Source organism: Lipophrys pholis (assembly GCF_963383615.2).
Source record: "Lipophrys pholis genome assembly, chromosome: 11".
NCBI lineage: Eukaryota > Metazoa > Chordata > Actinopteri > Blenniiformes > Blenniidae > Lipophrys > Lipophrys pholis.
Window position 1 is genome coordinate 16,325,037 of NC_137631.1, and position 21,029 is coordinate 16,346,065.

The 21,029-nt window shown below is 41.0% G+C and overlaps 1 protein-coding gene across 1 annotated transcript in view; it reads left to right on the forward strand.

Moving 5' to 3' along the window:
• shank3a (SH3 and multiple ankyrin repeat domains 3a) overlaps window positions 1-21,029 on the forward strand; it is a gene marked incomplete at its 3' end in the record, with an annotated part of 162,246 nt that overhangs the window by 81,600 nt on the left and 59,617 nt on the right. Inside the window, exons 8-12 of the mRNA XM_080475300.1 lie at window positions 5,736-5,852; window positions 14,163-14,240; window positions 14,666-14,732; window positions 15,353-15,582; window positions 15,685-15,854. Of these exons, the coding sequence (XP_080331426.1) occupies window positions 5,736-5,852; window positions 14,163-14,240; window positions 14,666-14,732; window positions 15,353-15,582; window positions 15,685-15,854 (662 nt within the window). The remainder of the gene's footprint in view (window positions 1-5,735; window positions 5,853-14,162; window positions 14,241-14,665; window positions 14,733-15,352; window positions 15,583-15,684; window positions 15,855-21,029) is intronic.

A 21,029-nucleotide genomic window follows, 5' to 3' on the forward strand; every position in this document is an offset into this window, starting at 1 on the left:
TGAGGGGAATGCCACGCGTAGAGATCTGAATATTTACGCCGCAGCTGAATGACCTTTTCACACTCATCCACACTTTCACACTATAGTTCTCATTTACATATTAATATATTCCAGCTTTTTTTTAAGTATATATGTTGATTTAATTGAGTCCCATGATGAACACAGCAGATTTACTGCCAACAATGTGTTTGTTCAGATTTAACTAACCGTATGTGGATGCGCTCTCAGAGCTGCAAAATGGTGGGACTTGGGAGTGCTGATAAAATAACACTCTGTAGGCCAATTAGGTCTGAACTGAAGTACTTGGTTTTGTTTATCTATCCTTTCTTGATATCACATGAGCTCAAACATCATAAACACTAATTTTGTAAAGGAGCGAATGCCATGCAATGCAGTGCATCAAGGTGCAATATTTTGTACTGAAAAAAAGACTTCTGTCAAAAAAAGATTCAGCCTGATCCAAATTACGATTTGATTGAAATGCTATCACAGTTTAGTTACGTTAAAGGCTGCCATTCAGCATCTACTTTGTTTATGTCCATACTCATGGTCAGCCACAGAAGTGTTGAATCCCGAAGCTGCCTATTTGGTTCAGTTTACTGGACAAGAAACCTTGAGACCTCCCGTGTCTTTCTGTCACCGCGCAGATATGAGCTATAAACCCCCGACACAAACAAAAACACCATGTAGGCACAATTAGCCTCTATGATATTTACAGAGCAGGGCATGCCTTGAGGTGATGTGTGTGTGTAAAATGCTGGGAATATGCTGCATGTGCTCGTGATGAATCGGAAATAAATTCACATGTCTGAACTAATAAGGAATGGCTTAGAAACAGCAGCAAAAAGAGTGGCAACTTCAGAGGTATAACAACATTTAACACTATTCACATTTCTTCATAACATCTCTTAACAGCCTCTTACGTGTAGAAATACTTATTGTCGGGGTCAAGATATTGAATCAATCAATCGCTAAAGTAAGAATGTAATCTGAGGAAATAATGAAAATCCAAGGAGAAACACAGCAAGACTAAAGCCATATTACTGGAGAGGTGGTTGACAAAACTTGACATCAATTAAACAACCTCACAAAAACCTCACAAAAACCCATCTCGCCCCGCCCTGTCCCGGCACAAAAAGTGCGCTGGGACCATGGCTTAAAGTACACATGAACACAGACATGGAGGAACAAACTAGACCATTAACAAAGAGATGACACTGAAAGCATGTAATGCTAATGTGACTAAAACCTCGATTCAACTGCACAGAATAGGCTGGTATGATACGGTACAGTACGGTGCGGTATGGTACGATACGGTACCGTACGGTGCGGTATGGTACGGTATGGGTTTTTGTGCGTTCCCACTGCAAAAGTTGTGGATGTACCGAAAGAACCATACCGTAACTGGGTTTATTGAAATGTCGGTGCTACACAGCACCCCGGTGTGCTGACGAGGTGGACACTGATTCTCTCACTAGCAGGAGAGGAGGAGATTCAGCGGGAATCGCTGTTCGGGATGAGAAAGTTTTCCAAGCTGTGTCACAGAGAACGGAGGCTCCCGTCTTTAGTCGAACGCCTGAGCTGCAGTGCAACTTGTTTGTTGTGGCTGGTCCCGCAATGTTTACTGTCGCGTGATGACGTTACATACCTGCATCATTTACGTCATTTACAACCCCTCCTACATTTTTAACCCCTCCGACTCTCCGCGGTGGGACTGCACAACAGAGTGGGGTCTGGGTACGCTTTGCCGTACCGTACTGGCACGCACTGCGCAATGGAACCGAGGCTTGAGATCCAAAAAAGGATTCAGAATGTTAAAGTTCAATAACATGATATGATTATAAACATAAAGACAAGTAGGGCTGTCACAATCTAATTTACACACCAGGATTAAAATATGGAATACAGAAACTCAAACAATAATAAAACTAATTGAAATCGCACAGTCTACCAAGCTTAGCTTTCACTTTCTTTATTGTGTGGTTTGGGATATTTGGCTCTATTTAGTCAATGAAGTTGATTTATTTTCTTAGTCCCAGCTCACCCATTGGTCCCTGCCTTCGATGCTCCAACCTCCACTGAACTCTGTCCAGCTGCCGTCCATCTTACTGTCGCCACGGCGGACTAATTCTTCCTATCCCAGCTACCCATCAATGTCGGCTGTGACTAAAAGAGTTGTGTTCACAACCTCAGATGACTCTCTCTGGTGTGTGATGGTGCAGATCACTGGGTCTGACCGGCACCGTGATCCTTTCAACTTAAAGACACAACCACAACTCTAAGGTTCCCTGCAACTTGCTCTCCTTGTTTGTTACAAAATCCTCACAAAGTCGGAGTTTAAGGTAGATGAGCAGGTCTACGCAAAATAATTTGACTTGACATTTTCTGCAAACTAATGCGTTGTTCAACTCTCAGCCCACTTTACAGAACATTAGCAGTTCAACATCAGGGCAGAAGTTATCTGGGAGCCACGCAACCGTCCTGACCTGTGACTCCTGTAGAGTTGCTTTGGGATTCTAACATTGCCACACACAGTCAGTGTGTTCATGCATATGTGGCAGTGGGAGGAGCCGGTGTGCTGCGAAGGGAGAAGCGCAACAAATATCGCAAGGCTCTGCACTCACTTTGTTCAAGTGGCACTGGATCATTCACACAACATTATCATGTGCATTAGCACAATTTGAACATTTTGACATGATTATCACGAATACTATTATATTTTGACAAGCAGAGAGAGAGAGAGAGAAACAGTTTACTGTAAACGCATTAAACACTAGAACCACAAGAAACAACAGGTAAAGACAATCCATGAAGACAGAAACTAAATCCAAGCGACACATATAATACTTATAATGACATAGGAGTTAGTTCTGTAGAGATACATCACAAATTTCTTCTTTATAATGTAACATTCTGTACAGATCCTTGTTAGAGTGTATGCATACAGTTGTCATCAGTCTTTCGCTGGCCCATGTGTTTCACACTACCTTCTCACTATTTCCTCTTGATAATATCAAAAGCTACTGGCAGCACCTGTGAGCAATGTGTTACTTATCCTCACTGGAAAGAGATTCACATTAGTTTACTTCCTGCACATGGCTGCTCGACATTGAGCTGAACACATTGGTACTCAACATTTGTTTATTTATTTGTTTATTGACTCAGTCTATCTGGAAATAAAGTCTTCTGGTGTTCTGTACGAAGAGTTGTTCCTACGCAATGTATGTTTAGAGCAAAGGTCAGTAAATATGCTACACTGAATTATTACAGATTTGATTGAAAACTTGGGGAAAATGTTGCTCGGAAAAGGAATACACAATACAGTGGAGTCAAAAACTGGAGAGAAAAGTTTTGGCCAGTTAGACTTTTACAAAAGGCACGTTTCAGATGTCTGGTGGCATTGGACAAAACACAAACGCTTGTCGATATCAGGTGAATTCAAGAGTGAGAGAGAAGGCAATCTTCCCTTCTTTCTTTGTATTTAATGATCATTATTAAACAGTGTGTAGTTGGGCTGTTAAGAAAATAAAAGGCACAGGTGAGCACACAGACATCACAGTGATGGCAGGATAACATCTCCCCAATACACACATCATTCAATATCCTGAGTTCCTCTTTCATTTAATGTGGCATTCACTCAATTTCTGAATTTCAACAGTTGATCGCTCTGAAAACTGCCTAGGGGTTTTTAAGCCAGTCGATGACTAGTGGCATGCCAGCAGTTTGACTTGAACAGCTGCACCATAATAATATTCTTCTTCTGACTCTTCTTTCAGTAATGGGCCATTTTGCTGCAGGAAGCATCTCAGTTAATATTGAATCATTCACAATGTCTGTCATCGTAAATGGGTCTAATGAGTGTGTGTGTGTAGAAGTTCAGTGTTTAAAAAAAAAAAAAAGACAAAAGTTGTAGCTACATTTTTCCTTGTGTTATTATCTTCCTTTTTAAAGTGTTCCTTTATTTTCTGAAGACACAAAGCATCTTGACCTATTGAACATAAATGAAACCGCTACTAATCCTCTTAATCAATCATAATATGATTAGAATTCATATCAATTTAACTTTATTTATATAGCGCCGAATACAACAAAGTCATTTCAGGGCACTTTTACAGAGGAAACGTCACAAAGGAGCGACAGAAACACTTGCCCTGGCATGGCTCTGTGGCAAGCAGCCATTTATGTAGCAGCAAAAAAAGTGATTAATGACGATGTTCTACAGTTATTTGATTTGTTGAATTCAACCTTTCATGAACAAACCACCCATGTGAGAGGATTTTAAGATAAAAATACAATGACTGATGTGCTGACGTGGCTGGGACTTACACAAAAGGAGAATGGTGATAAGGTTTTATATGTATCATATCAGTGTTTGGACACAGCTGGGCTTTGAATGGAGGAGTTGTTGAATCAGGTCATAATTATTTTACAATTACAAGATACTGCATGACAAATCCACTAGACCTTCAGGCCCACAAATGTCCGTCCCCATTTCATTCCTTCCACATCCTCCTCCTGACGTGTCCCCCTTTTTCTGTGTCCTTCCCGGTATTAGTATTCGCGTGGTATATGTTGTGTACAATAGAATACACTGCAGTCAAGCTGATAACCAACAACAATCCCAACATCATTTGTGTGCTGTCACACACTCTTAGTGAGACAGAACACAGGAGAGAGAGAAAACAATTGCTGTGGAGAGCCGTGTGCTTTTTTTTTTCTTTTTGTCAATGACACAGGACGAAACCTCAGTATGCCAGGGAGAAAAGAAAGAGGAGATGAGATCAGATAAAAAAGTTTATTGTTCTCAGTTAGGTGAAACCAAAGAGCTAAAAAAAAAAAAAAAAAAAGGCACAGCTTTTGCAAGAGTAAACTTCACAAATTTACATTTAGCCTAAGGTGATACAAACAAGATTTTGTCTGTTTTTAAGAGGCTGTGGAGAGAGGAAAATTTGACAAAGGTATTAGCCCAAGGAAATGTCTCTGCTGAATGTTCAATGGATTGAACCTTTTTTTTTATTCATTTATTTTTTATTTAAATGTTTTGGAATTTATAAATATGGTTTTTGATGATATGCTGCTATACACATTTAGTTTACAATGAACTTGGGTGCAAAGAGAACAGGTAGGCTTTTTTTTTTTTTTAACAGTTGTTTAAACACACTATGGTGAAATAGAGAGAGCCAGAGGCTTGCTGCAGGCGTGCCGTCTTAATTCATTGTTTAAATAACCTTTACTTATTGTGGTTGGTCAGCTGACAAAAACAGTACTATGTCCTTTTGCCTCGCTGGGTTACATAAGCGTGCAACAATTATATTTCTGGTTACAATCCAACATGGCCTCTTTGTCGTTCACCTCCTCATTTCTCAACAAAATCGGGCCGAAATAGGCTGTTCATTCATCCATCTATTCATCTTTTGTGCTGCTCTATCAGACTTAAAGTCATGAGGCGCTCAAGCCGATTTGTACTGACAATGAGCGAAGGCATGGCACACCCTGGACGGTTTGCAAGTCCATCATGGAGTGAACACAGAAAGACAGAAAAGAAGCTACACTCACATTTACATTGAAAGGCAGTTTAGAGTTCATCATTTAACCTCAAATGTATGTTTTTGAACCCGGACTCAAGATGTGTTTATGTTGAGGAGATAATAATATAGAAGATTGATGGAAATTCAGCAGAGTGACTCTTGCAAAGACAATGTCTTAATCTTTTTTTGTATTTTTTTGTTTTTCAGGCATGCCGCTATGGCCACGTGCAGCATTTGGAGCACCTGCTATTCTATGGAGCTGACATGGGGGCCCAGAATGCATCTGGAAACACGGCTCTGCATGTGTGTGCGCTCTACAACCAGGTAAAAATAAATACCATCACTTCATGGCTCGTGTGAGGTGAAGAGTAAAGAGTGAAACATGAGGCGTGTGTGCAGGAACGAAGAACGTCACCACTTCCGACTCAGATATCATGATAGAGTGAATATATGTCTGTGGAAACACTTTCAAAATTATTAAAAGTCACTTATGTACAAATGAGCGACTTCATTGCAGACGTCCTTGTGTCAGCCATTTTGGCGCTGCTTCTTCTTAAGTATCTGCAGCTGTGCACACCTGGATTTGAGCAGTTTAATTCATCCTTCATGTCCTTGGCAGATCCACTCAAGCGCCATCAAATTAGATGGAAAGTGTCTGGGCCGCTATCTCTAGGTCTCTCCACAGATGTTCATTGGGGATTATATCGGCGCTTCAGCTTCTCTGCTGTATATTTTGGTTCAGAAAATTGCTATTATGTAATTTGTTTCTTTAGTTTAATGCTGCTTCCGTCTGGAACAGGCTACATTCTCGAAACTCTCTGGATCAACATCTTCATCATTCTTCACATTATCATAATGCTGTATACACTTTCACAAGTTCAAACAAATAACAGGTTGTCATGCCTTCATCTTAAGAGTGGCTTCTATCTACTTACTGTACGATAACACTCTAATTGGTGGAGTGCTGCCGAGATCGTCGTCTTTTTGTCTTTCTCTCATCTGTGCACGATGTGGGCAGCGTCTGAACCTACGATTAAATGGCACTTTTCATCATGTCTTTGACCTCATTGCTGAAGAAGATAGTTTGGCTGTTCTCTACAAGGATACAAAAGCAAAATGCGCAAAGTAACAAACTCAAAGCTTTCAAAATGATTTAAAACTATTGGCCTAATCTATAATTCACCAACAATATGAGCTTCTTGTTCTTGTAGATTTTCCGACATTAAGGATGTATTGTCCCATCATTTGAGTTTCAAGAACACTCAATTTAGCCTAGTGTAAAAGTGTCAGAAAACATACTGCGGCAATATGATACGATTTTTTGAATTATTTGGTGTCTATGCATATTGTCATTTGTCCAGGTAGGAGGTATCTCAAAGCAAACGGAATCAGGTCAGTCAAGACTTGGTCATATGTCAAATGAGACGTTTTGCCCTTAATTCAAGTAGCTTCATCATATCCTGTTGTTTTCTTGAAATTATTGGGTGGTCGATGTTTAAGTGTGTACGTATTGGTCTTTGCTGGTCCTTCAGTAGTTTTCCAGTCGTCACTTTCTTGCTCCATCGATCCTGGTGAAACCTTCGTGTCTCTCTCAGGGATTATTGTGTAATCCAAAAAATACATGTCATAATAAGATTTCTTCAGATTAGAAGGGTCATTGCATTCCACGTGTTGTTCTACTAGGCGTGTGATGCACATTCACCCATGTGTGCACTTAAGCACAGTCTAATGCAAATGCTTCGCTTGGCAAGTTTCCCTGTTGTATTTGTTTGTATATTGGACTGAAATGAGATATTAAAGACAAGTGTTCCAGGTGGACGTCTAACAGTACAAAGGCTACAGACCAGGCAGGTTTTTCTCATGTAGTTTGTTATGCAATCTGTGTGACAATGCAAAAGCAGAGTTTGTTTTATTTTTTTATATATTCATGCTTTTTGTCTATGATGGATGCCTTGGAGACAGTCGCTGTCAGACAGTGACTGAGGACCTGGACAAGATAATTCCTAAGCTGTCCTCATAGACACACACTGCGCATACACTGAGGGCTCTGTTTTATTGTGTATTTACATCAATTATCTGTTTTGAGCAACGTGTCCTAAAGCTGGTATTCTTCAAATCACCTATTTTACTAAGCTCATATTTGGAAACATTTTTGCAAATAAAATCGTGTGTTTCTTTTTTTTTTTTTTAATGTTCCCTCATTACAAGCAGTTTTCTATACAGTATACAATCTCCAGTGTCCTCATCCTGTTCTTCGCACAGATTTTCACTCGTGTTCGTCCCTCTCTTGCCCTGGTTCCACCTGCTCCTAACACAGCGGGTTACCCACGCTGCCGTCCAAAGAATTTGACATCCAGCATTTTAAAGCCTTTGATCCGCTTGTTAACAACAACACGTCTAGGACCTGCTGGCTTGTAAACTGCCCCAGCTTGATCAAAAAGTCAGCGTTCACTGCAAACACCTGATGTTTGACTGGTTTAGTCATGAGTCCAGTGACCACATTCAGCATGTTCTTCTTGTTTCTTGGCCTCCCGTGCTGCTGCCATGCATATGACCCATAATCCCAGGCAACTATGGGTGCTGGCAGGATAAACCCTGGACAGGTCGGTCATTGTCATGGTAACAAATGCCACATAGTCGAATTTAAAATATTTGTAATTAAGAGTATTTAGATAAACTAAATTCTCCATTGTGAAGACGAATCAGATCCATCGGGCTGGATTTACAAAGGAATTCACAGTTGTTTCAGTTCCATTGTGTGTGTTGGTAATCAGCAAAAAGACAGAACACTGGCTTCCTCTTCCTTTCTGTCATCTTCAAGCATTTGTACAGAAATAAACCTTGGGAACACATACCTGCCAGTTTTATATAATAAGATCTTCCTCACGAGGGAAGTTTGACCACGTAAGGCAATTTTTTTTCAGGTAATAATATATCACTGTGTGATATACCTGCAGAGCAAAGTGACAAATGAAAAAAATATGATTATGGACACTTATGGAGTTCTGCTAATATAGAGAAGAAACATAGAGTGCATGTTTAAAATATATATGAAGGTGTAATATGGCTGGAGAAGTACGAGAAAAAAACTGAGGAAAGAGGTCAGTGGAAAAAGTAGTACACTCCACGATGGTACTTAGGCAAAGCAAACCCGTGTGTTTGGTTTTAACTATCTGGAAAAGAATGAATTACCTGGGCACTTTGGAAGAGGCTTTTATGTAACTTCATTTGAAAATAGAGATTGGTGTCCTGTTTCTGAACATTGAACGAGCACTTTTCTCCTCTCTCGGTGTCTTTATCTTCCCCTTTTTTCCATCAGTCTATCTTGCAAATGAACAGTTAAAATGCGCGTGCCTATGCTTGTGCATGTATGCGTGCATGCAAGTGTGCGTGCGTCTGTGTGTGTTTGCATGTTTTGATTTTAACTATCTGCTGCACAGCTAATTCTAGCGATGTTGAATGACCCTGTTCTATTCAACTGGAACACCATAGTCTCTGGAGTGTGTGTGTGTGTGTGTGTGTGTGTGTGTGTGTGTGTGTGTGTGTGTGTGTGTGTGTGTGTGTGTGTGTGTGTGTGTGTGTGTGTGTGTGTGTGTGTGTGTGTGTGTGTGTGTGTGTGTGTGTGTGTGTGTGTGTGTGTGTGTGTGTGTGTGTGTGTGTGTGTGTGTGTGTGTGTGTCATATCAATACTCTATCTGAAGCCATTTGTAACACATCCACATGACTGATGCCAGTACATGCTCATCGCGAGTGTGCATTCGTTTTACTCATGTTGTAGGAACCTAACTGTGTTCTCTCAGTCACGTTGTGGGGCGATACCTCTGTTTTAGACCGGCAAATCCCACAACATGAATCTTTTACAGAAAATGTGTTGTGAGGCCCTGCTACACCCCTGAAAAAGGGTCAGGCAAGGTACAATAGTGCTTTGCATTTGAGTTACACTATGTTTTGGGGGCGAGGTGGGGGATTTCCTCAAGTGAGATGGGTTAGATTCTGCAGCACTGTAGTGTAGTGTAGTGGGAGGTACTCAGTTGAACTTTGGGGGATTTGCATGCTCTCCCTGTGTGCGCAAGGGACTTTTTGCCATTTGCTCCAGACTTGTCCAACAATCCAAAAACATGCTGAGTGTGTGCAATTGTCTCTTGATGCTTGCCCTGTGGTGGACTGGCAATATGTCCAGGGTGTGACATGCCCCTTGCTCACATCCAGATCAGATGGTATCCCATTTCCCACCATGAGCTACAGCCTGTATTGAAACTTAATGGCTGAATCTCCAATACATTTTTGTGAAAAATAAAGTTAATGCATTGTCATCTGAAGTGACTGTGTGTGTTTGAGATAGCATAATGTAATCAAAGATAGAAAAGATGGACAGCTTAATTTACACTCTCTTGTAGTGCTTCTTGTAAGTCCTCCGCTTGGTAATAGACTTTACCCCAGCTCATGTGTTTTCCCACTGATGAGGATGGCTGTTATTCTGCTCGTGGAGACCAAACACCACTTTCAACTGATTGATCCCAGGCGTGGTGTGTCTTAGCAGGGTTCCAGCAGGCCTGAAGCAGACCGGCCTTGGATGATTATGTACAATCACAGTAATAAATGAGCTGAGAAACTAGTTGTCCAGTGACAAAATCGATAAATCCATATGGAGAGAGAAAAAAGAGTGTCAGAAAGAGGGACCGATAAATGAGGAGGTAGAGAGTGGATGAATGGCCGGACGACATATAGTAATCACTGACAGAAGAGGCCTGCACAGGGCTTTAAAAATCCCACTTTCAGTGTCTGGCTGGCTATAAACATTTACTTACTGACCCTTCAGATCGGCAGATGTGATCCACGGCATTGAATAAAGGCAAAGAGGGGTTCTTGTGCCTGGCACCAAAGATCAATGGTCAGTAGTTTGGATGGATGAAAGATTGAGAAAAAAAACAGGAAATGAGAACACTGATGAGTAAAACTGAAGAAGTCACAAGTAGAACTGCCCCAACAAGGCGGACAGAAGAAGTCTCCGGACTACTTTATAATAAGCCATGAAGAAAAGATGTTGCATCCATTTATGCAAGGGATTTTATGTTATGCTGCTGTTGAGCTCAGCAGTGAAGTGTTTTTCAGCTCTCATTTAAAGCATTTCCATTCTGAATCACACATCTTACGTGATTTAAACGTTAGTCACAATCCATTACAAAAAAAAACAAATCTCCTGCCTCAATTCTAATCACAAGAGGAAATCTCCAAAGTATAAATGTGGCTGTGGGATGATCCATCTGTCAGTCTTTACACATGACCTGCATCGTTAGAGTGATGTAGTTGACCGAACTCGCTACTGTATGCATTTCTGTCTACCTCAAGTAATCACATGTAGCAACTACAGGGAGGACTGGAATGGTTTTCCTAACGAATTCCTATAGGACGCCTTAGAGAGGAGAGCAAGACAGATGGCTCAGGCTGTAATTGGCCTCTCCATTTGTGTGTGTGTGTCTTTGTATTCGAAAAAATGTGGCCAAATCACTCAAATTGAAAAGCTCAACTGTGGTGTGGCTACCTGACATTCCTAATATCTGATTATGACGCTAATGCTTGAAATCATCAGGATCAGACACAATACAATGAGCTGAGATTCAAGTGTCTCTCAGATTGTGCATCTGTTTTACAACCACATCTTCCTGTCTCCACAGCTTTACATTGAGAGAACTGTAGCAGTAAGGATTTCATTGATATATTTTGTTAATTACGCACTTGAAGAAGCATAATAAAACATTCATGCATTAAATTAACCTTGTCTTCATACTTATCGTGTACTCACAAACATAATAAGAAAGACAACAATGCTTATTTTAATAAAATAACTGGTAGGAGACACAAGTGGATATTATATTGTATTGTGGTATGAGACCAGCTATTGTCCTAGATTTTGGATTTCATTATATTGTTCTACGTTGTTTTGTGCTTTCCTGCTGTTAAAAGCTTCATTATCGGTGTACATTTTTGAATGAATTAGTCTGAAAGCAGGACGAGTCATAGCTACAAATCATAATATTGACGTATCTAGTACATAACATTAACATATTCAATTTTGCACATAACCTCCAGGCCTAGAGGAAACGATTGTATCATTGCAATTGTGCCCCATTGGATTATGTCTTTGGTTTTCTTTTTCCATGAACTGGTAGAGTTTAAAACATGTAGGGCCATGCACAATGATGAGATTTGAACATATTTTGACTTATTTAATAATTATCGCCATATTGATTTTACATTACATTGAAAAGTGTGTGTTTTTCTGTGATTTGACTCTATGTGAGTGCGTGTAGCGCATTTATGCAGCTGCATTATTCATTGATGATCAGCATTAGCTGATATAACAGCCACAGGCATTCATATGCATATACTGTAGGTTTTAGTTGTTTTAGTTTGGAGCCTCAAACAGCAAGAGTGTTCATGCATTAAGGATAAAATTTGCAGTATTTATATATTTTCTGGTGTCTTTACTATCTCTGTCTACATGGCCTTATGCAGGTTTTGTGTGTTTTACTTGACTCCCCCAGTCATGCAGTGCAGCTCAGGACAGGACAGTCTCAGTGACAGCACACACGCTGCTACTATCTGTGTCATTCACCAGGAGAGGGTGCTCTGGTCCATATGAGAATGGGTTGTCAGACATGCCCAACTTGAACAAAACTTTAAGGATATTAATATATAAGTCACATGTTATCAGTTAATGTGTGACTTCATGATGACGGGAGTCATTGTGCTGATTGTAGAGAAAGCCTCGTCCTATCAATTCTGCTCTCCGTGTTAAATTACATATCGACCCTCAGTCAGAGGGCACGTGGGCGCAGAGCCCTGTCTATCAATCTACAGTTGGGCTTTGATTTGCCAGAGGGCTGTGCTCATTTCCAAACAGAATATTGAATATTCTGCACGTGAGAAACACAATACACTCTGTTTTGTGTTTGTTGAAATTGGCATTACTTGATTTCATTCATTTAATCGTGTTCTTGTTAGATGAGCATTTGCTCTGTTTACAGGGTTGCTCTAATGTGTTGATTATGTTATTATTTATACTTTCTGTATTTCCATTATCACTTGCAGGTTTAGTGCCATCAGTGAATGGGTTTTTAAACTCATTGTTTTTGTACATATTTTTCTCTGTATTATATTTCATACTGTATATGAGAAGCCAGAAAGATATATATGTATATATGTGTGTGTGTGTGTGTGTGTGTGTGTGTGTGTGTGTGTGTGTGTGTGTGTGTGTGTGTGTGTGTGTGTGTGAGCCAATTCGGGTCAATATTTAGTGCATTCCCTAAACCACTAGTTCTCGTCCGACCCTCTGTATATATGCAGGAGTAGATCAGCTTTCGTTCACTTTCTATCAATGTGTTACTAGTGACTTTGAAAATCTACTTTTGCAGTCAGTCCACATTTTAAGTCCAGACGTAATCGGACAAACGCAATAATTCAGTGTTTTTTTTTAAGGGTCATTACATCACTGTTCACTGTTACAGCACTTAATGACGTAAAGCAAGTGTCCACAACCAAACTATTGAACTTCAGAGTGAAGATTAAGATCAAGTTATTGAAAAAGGCTCTGTTGTTGATGACTGTAAATCTGTGAAGTCTCTTGAGGTGATGGAAACAAGATTATAGGCCTGATCTACCGAACTGAAAATGTTGATATGGTGCACGAATGTGTGGAAGCTGATATACTAATGGGGCACACCTAGGATTGTGTGCCAACTGACACACGACAAACACCGGTATTCTTCTGTCCTGCAAATGGCACGCAAAATGAAAACGCAATGCATCCACATGAGTATGCAATCTATCACGCTTCATGTAGGATATCAGGAAAGCAGGCTCGTTGTGCTTTGTCCTTATAAAGCCTGGATGGCACTCTTTGTGTGCGGATTCACTGTTGTAGCACTTGAAATGTTTTTCCTCCTGGGCTCTCTCATCATAAAACCTTTGACAGGTCAAGCAAAACTGTCGACATTGTGATTTAAGAAGCACCTAATGGAATATACTTTCTCCTGAATTAGAAAAAGAAAGTATGTTACCATGAGGGTTTCTCAAGAAGCATTCCTGATCTTTTGTCAGTGTCGTTACCAGATCATTTTCTCAGTCTGTTTCTTTTAGAGTGATCAAAGAGGTTACTTGTAATGCCGCCTCTGGCAACAACAGTCAGCCTGCATTGCACACAAATTATTATACTTCACTAGTTGTTACATTTTTTACAGCCATGTCCAAATTTTTTTTGAATATTTACACCTCGTCTTGGTAATACTCTTTTCATTTTACTTTTTTAATGTCGCTGTTAATATGTAATAACTGTAGGGTGTTGCCATACAGTCAGCTAATAAGATACTGAAATGCACTTTATCTGCTGTGATATGTGAAAATTGTCTTACAAACCAGACACACAACCTATATCACGACACTCCAAACTAACTATACCACCCACGTCTAGTGGAGAGAATAATTAGAAGCGTGCAAGTGGCACTCACACAAACCCCATCCATTACTGTGTGTTGGAGCTTGACTGTGTTCGTATCTATACGTTTTTGTTCCTGATAAAAATCAAAGGCAGTGACATATAGCACTGCTGACACATAAATCTCTCTCTGTCATTCAGGATAGCTGTGCACGAGTGCTGCTGTTCCGGGGGGCCAATAAAGAGATAAAGAATTACAACAGCCAGACTGCTTTTCAGGTTTGTGTGATAACCAGCATGTTTCTTTGTGTCGTGTGTGTCAGGTACCTGAGTGGTGATGTGCTGAAAACATTCATTGCTATTAGGAAAAACACAAGCAACATTATACCTCCAGCCCACACAGGGTTACAGTTGTCCTGCCTTTCTGGTTGATGAAATACATGTGAAATTGACACTGACACAGATTTCCTGTGCAGAACAAACATAATTTATTTGTACAAAAGACAGGCTGATCCGAACAGCTTTCACAACATATCCGCACACACCATTTCTGCACAATGGTGCCAACAAAGGGCTTAATTGTAAATAATTTATGAGAGTGAGTGTAAGAAGAAAAATTTACAAACGTGAACGATTTATTTATTTATTTTTTTTCTACTTACATATTTCTCTGTTGCTTTTCACTGCACATTTCTTACTTATAGGTGGCTATTATAGCAGGAAACTTTGACCTGGCAGAAATCATTAAGGTCCACAAAGCATCAGATGTTGGTAAGTAAGCAGCAGTGGTCACACGTTGACATCATCCAGCACAGATGTAAGCGTGCATGTGAAGCCGACTGGGTTTGGATTGAGGGAAATTTTATAGAAGAAAATATGTTTCCATGAATTGTGAGCGGCCTGGAGAAGGGTTTTTTTCCAGGTTTGATTGATCCCTGCACAGTTTGACAGTTTCTGTCTGAAACAACTTACAGGAAAACTCTGCCATCTGGTGTGGACACTGTGTAATGCCCCAGTCTTTCAAATAGTTTACCTCAAATTTCTTCTCTCTTATCAAGCAAAAGAATAGAATAGAATTCACAAATAATGTGAAAACATGTTATTCTGGAGTCTATTAAATATTAGATTATAAAGTACAGAGGGATTATAGATTAGTAAATTATTTTGTTGAGGCTACGTTTCCAGCAGAGCCAGATATATTGCAATACTTGCACTTTATGTAAACTTTGGTAAACTGTTTGTATCTGACTCGCCACACAGCCTCATAACCAAAAGATACTCATCAAAAGTTGGGGTGTATTTACATTTTTTCACTCATCAAATTATATGGTCCATTCATAATTCTGCAGATCTGCTTTTAAGGTTTCCATGTTGTTTCCGTTTCCTCTCAGTGCCTTTCAGGGAGACCCCTTCCTACACCAACCGTCGGCGTGTTATTCCCGGCACCCTGCCCTCGCCACGCTCCTTGCTTCGCTCTGCAAGTGACAACAACCTGAATGGTGACCATGATCACATTCACGGTCCGCCACCCCGAGAAGTCCGCGGACGCCCAGGTCACTCACCGGTCCCCTCACTGCGCAGCCTGCCAGCATTTGGGCAACAACACAGCAGCCTCGGAGAAGTAAGTGACCCGTGCAGTTGTTAATTTCAACTTGTGAGTGATGTGAAATTACACATTTAGGCCAATTTAATCTCATTTTATGCATCTTTTGCACATTGTCAGAGCCGTCATGGGGAAATGCCTGATAGCAGTCTTCAGAGCACCGGCAGCTCCAGATCATCTCATTCCCGTTCACCTTCACTACATCACTTGCATGAAGAGGACAAGCCAGTTCCCAGACGCTCCCACAGCCATGGCTACCCTCATGGACATGGTCCTCGTGGAAGACTCAGGTCTGTAACGATTCCTGTGACATCCCTTCAAAGTCATCTGTCATTTTCTAGAATCAGCTAAGTAACTGTGACAGAGATTTGCAAACAACCTCTTTCTTCCTGTTTCTCCTAAATTATGCACCACGGTAGACAAACATGGCAGCCACTCATTGTAAATAGATAATATGTGATTGGCCTCATGATTATGCTCCTTTCCTGATATTTAAATCTAATCTTGAGCATTAAAAATCCTCATCAGCTTCTTAGTTCATCTGCTACCCTCTGCTCCAGGTGATAAACATGACATTGCATCAATCAGTGCAGGATCTTGCTTATTTATTCATTCAGCAATCTCTAGCACATGTGAAAGTCACTTCGCTGCCGAAATTGCGTTTGTAACCTGCCCAGTAAAGTAATCTATATGAGTTTGAGACTTAAAATTGAATCTGAAAATGTATCTCAATATATTAATATCAGATTTCTAATGACAGAGTGAACACAGATTTCAAGGAGTGCTGTTACAATTTGATTTAATGTGTGTCTGTGTCCCTGTGTGCGTGCTTGCGTGCGTGGCACAGTATTGTATCATAATCAGTGACATGTGACATGATTTGTAACAGGCGTAAACAACAGGCCTGTTTGGGTAAAAAGCTTTACTGAAACGCGCCATTTGTTCAGCTGGGAGGACAGAGGGCAAAAACACACTTAAAGTCTGTGTGTGCAGTTGCACGGGGAAACGTGTATGCATGGCCATGTGCACATGACCGTGTACTTACAGTGTGGAGATAGACAGATGGGAAGGGCTAGTAATGATCACCACTGGGCCCAATTGAAGACTGCCAATCTGTGTGTGGGGATGTCAGTTTGTGCGAGAGACACTGAAAGACGGTGGATACAGTCTGAAATTAGAGCTATGAGTAACGTTGCAGGATAAGCTGCTCCGCTCAAAACAGCTTGTCAGTCGATTGATAGAGAAATCCACAGATGTAGTTCTGCTGCCGGGTGCTGGAACGAATCTCCTTCGTTGTACACTGAACCATTAGACGACGCGCACAGTAAAGCAGGACCCTGATCACATCTCGGAGCAAAAAATTTAACTGGTTTACGGACACTCAGTTTGTTAAGCTTTTTATTATGGTCATATGTCAACACAAGATCACTTAACGTACAGCTCACACCTAATGGGATTTCCTGATGCCACACACTGCGTGTGTGAAAGGGTGTGTGTTTGTGTGAAACAGTCTGATGTCCGACAGGGGAATTGCATTACAGGCACAGCTCTGGCTGGGCTCCTCTCTTCTATAATACTCTGCTGTCACTTTACTCCGTTAAACAAACCCTCCATCTCACCCACACGCACATCTGCACATTCACATTTTCCACCTTGCATTCTTTCTTTAAAATACTTACAAACACACATAGAGAACATAAACATTGGGCTGTTGTTCTTTAAGAAAGCTGTCAGCATAACTTGTCATGCAACAAAGGTTGAACATCAGGAGAATGTAAAGTTCTTCCATAAAGAAATGCAACTTAACTATGCGCTTTAGGTCATTAATACAGGCACACTGTCATTTTAAATCATTCCATTTGTATTTTCAATTTACCAAAGTTAAATGTGTTGCTAGATGTGAACTGGACGAGCTTCAACACTCACTGACAGATGAACACAGTCCTTGCTTTGCCAGTGGACTTGTCGTGCTTAAATTCACTTTTGCAGAATAGACCGAAGTGAAATCAAACGAAGGCTGGCATTGTTTAGAGTGTCTGCTGCGTCCTGACCTAAACGGCCTTCTGTACACAGGGAGCTTAGACCTCGTTCTTCAGTGCGCTTTACCTTTATACCACATACAAAAGTGGGGAGTATGTATAAAAAACCCAAAATGAGCAGCTGGTCTCTATAGCCAGAACCTGCACCCAAGTGAGACTGATGCTGTCCTTGAATATTTTCACTGTAATATTTCTCCCTCCTGCTCTCTGTTTGTCTCTCTGACCTTCTGTTTATGCCCATGGTAACTCTCGAGGCATTATGGGTGCCAGGGGAGTGTGAAATTAGCTTGGCCGGTCAACAACGTGCCCAACAGCAGACTCCAGCAAGGTCCTGTGGAACTCACCATCACTTACCTTACCTCAGATGTGTGCATCGTTGCCAAGGCTCCATAGCTTAGCCAGCAGAGCATGAGATGGAGACAATAGAGAAGCTACATATAGGTCAGACAGGCTTACTGAGACTAAATAGAAACACAGTAATAAACAAAACAAAAATCACAAAGAGAGATCAATGTTGGAAAGTGCAGACTTAATCAATCTAACTGGGGGAATGAACAAATAACCAGACATTGTGCAGAGTGCTAATGTGATGAAATAGCAGCATTTTATCAGAACAAAGCAAATTTACCAGTGTCAGAGAAGGCTAATTGGCTACTTACCATGATGTGTCGTCAGAAGAAAGAGGTAATTAATCTTCAAAGGGACATTTTCTTGTCAGTGTCAGATCGAACTCTGTATTGTAGCACTTAGTTACATACCAAGATTTGAAATAAAATGCATCAGGTGACCAGATTCTATGAGTTAATGATTGTGTATTTACCTCACAAGCAAAATATACCCCTAGTATAACTCTTATCTCAGCAGTTATTTTTCAACCAGAATCAGATGCAGCAGTGATTGTGAAATCAGCTTTTCACCAGTTTTGTACTGAATGGACGGACAGGATGGAGACGAGTGTCAAGAGAGATCTGCGATAGAGGGTCCCGTTCAGGTTGAAGCACGATTATGACAATACCCATGTTGTATGGCGTGGAGATCGTGGCACTGATCAAAAGACAGGAGGCTGAACTGGAGGTTGCAGAGCTGAGGACAAAGAATGAGTCAATTCGGTTGACAGCTCATGTTGTACTGTTTAAGGGGAATGTGACAGAAACCTGTTTCCGTTGTTCTCGTCATTTCTATAGGAGAGATGATTATTGTGTAGAGAAAAGGATGCTTAGGACAGAGCAGCCTGGTAAGTGAAGAAGAGGAAGACCAGTGAGGGGGTTCATGGAGAGTGAGGACTAGCAGGTAATCGGTTATTGGAAAGAGGAGACAGGAGACACGGCGATCTGCTGTGACAAACTCAATGGGGAAAACACCAAAAAGGAGACAGCTGTGTATTTTGACAGTACTGAGAAACTTGTGTCACAAATGTATGCCACCCTGGTGACTCTTGTCTGTTCGGACTGCATAGATTGTCGGAAAGCTAAAATTGTCTTCTTTGTTCCAGTTTGACGTTTCAGATTTCATAAACTGTCTAGGACGTCTCGTTATGAGAAGCACCCATTCTTTCACCGGTGATTGGATAGGAATAAAAGGCTGAACCTACACCTGGGTTTGACTGAACGTTTGGTTGTCAAAGAAAGCCTGTTTCCTGAAAACACCAAGGACAAAGTATTCGGGGCAATATTTCCTCACACACATCATTGTCAACATTGATGAGAAAGTAAAAACTGATACAGGAAATCAGTAGGTCCCTGGTTTTTCAACCAAGAGTGTTATTGTCTTTCATTTCTTTGTTAGCTCCTGTTCTTCTTTGCTGCTTGTTCAACCCAGACCCTCTCTCTCTCTCTCCATTAATCACACCAATGGCTCTCGGGGTGAAAAATATTAATGCCATCTTAACACAACCAAAGGGCAGTTGGCTGGTATTGATTACGACATGATCAAGCAGTGATCCTTCAGCTGTTTGTGTTAGTTTATTCAACATACTGAAACCCTCGTGTGCACACATGAACCACACACAGTAAGTCGACAATATGCTGTGTTGAGTATTACAGTTTGTGTTATCATCTTATTACATCACGAGGTGGCTATGGTGTACATATAGTAGACATACTGATGACCATTACACATCTGTAACAAAGCAATGCCTTACTTTCCCTCTCAACTCTTCACCTTGTGGTCCCACTTGTACAAGTAAAAGCAACAATTTAATACCCATGGTAGCCTCGATGTTGTCCTTGCCAGCCACATCTTCCAGGTTCTCTTGGAGAGTTTCAGAGGCATTACCAGACCAGACTGGATGTGTCATGCCTCCAGCGTGTTCTAGGTCTGTCTCAGGGTGGACTCCAGTCGTATGTGCCCGTAAGGTTTCATTCCAAGCCTTTTCTGCATATCTTAATCGTTCACCTTGTCCCCACGGGTGAGCTGAGGTTTCCTGTGAAGGATACTAATTTTGCCTGGTTGCTTTTTGTCAGTTCCTAAGGCTTATGACCGAAGGTGAGAGTTGGAACACTGATCAAATGAAACCCTTATTTTCAGTGTTGGGCCCTTTTTCACCATGACGGTCCAGCACAAGCCCTGCTGTACATCACTGCAGGTGCCACAGAGATAACACCTGTCAATTTTTCATGCTGTCTTTGCTTCACTGGCAAACAAGGCCTCAAGACACTTAAATCTGTTCGATTCAGTTGGAGGTGAATTGTTTAGGATTCTCTTAAGGCTGTACTCATCTTCCCCCGGCGAAGGCTTTATAGGAGCCCATATTGCCTTCCCACACTTACAGGAGCAGCACCCTGGGGGAATTTATCCAAAATGTTAAGGCGAATAGCCATAACAATTGGTGACTTAGAGGTTAGAAAAGTGAATTTGGGATCTGGAGTTCGAAGGGTTGAATCCCACAGCTGACATGCCACCACTGTGGGTTCCTAAACATGACCCTTGACCTCCATCAGCTCCCTGGATCACGCTGCATCCTTGAAATAGGTTTGGTCAATGTGAAAAAAAAAAGGAATTTCCCCATCGGGATTAATAAAGTTTGGTCAGTTTACTTTAGTTTTGTTGCTGGATCTGCTTCAAACAGTGCTTTAAGACCTATGGGCCTTTTGTTCTGTTGCTGAATATAAAGACTGGGGGTGTTATTTAAGACAAATAGTTTTTGGTAGTCATAAAAACAGATTGTTCAGCAAACAAACTGAGCTCCATAGATCGTTTCACTGAGCTCCTTCACTCTCTCAAACAAAAGTGTAGTTTAAAATACTATGCTTATCACACTGTTAATACAAGTACTTCTAATCTAGCTTTGAGCTGTCTATGTAAAAACAGATTTGCCATATGCAGTCCTAATATGTTTGGCCCCACGGGCAGAGTCCATATCCTCTTTGATCGCCATAAACACTCCCACGATGAGCAAGAACCAATGAGAAAGCATATACTCATTCA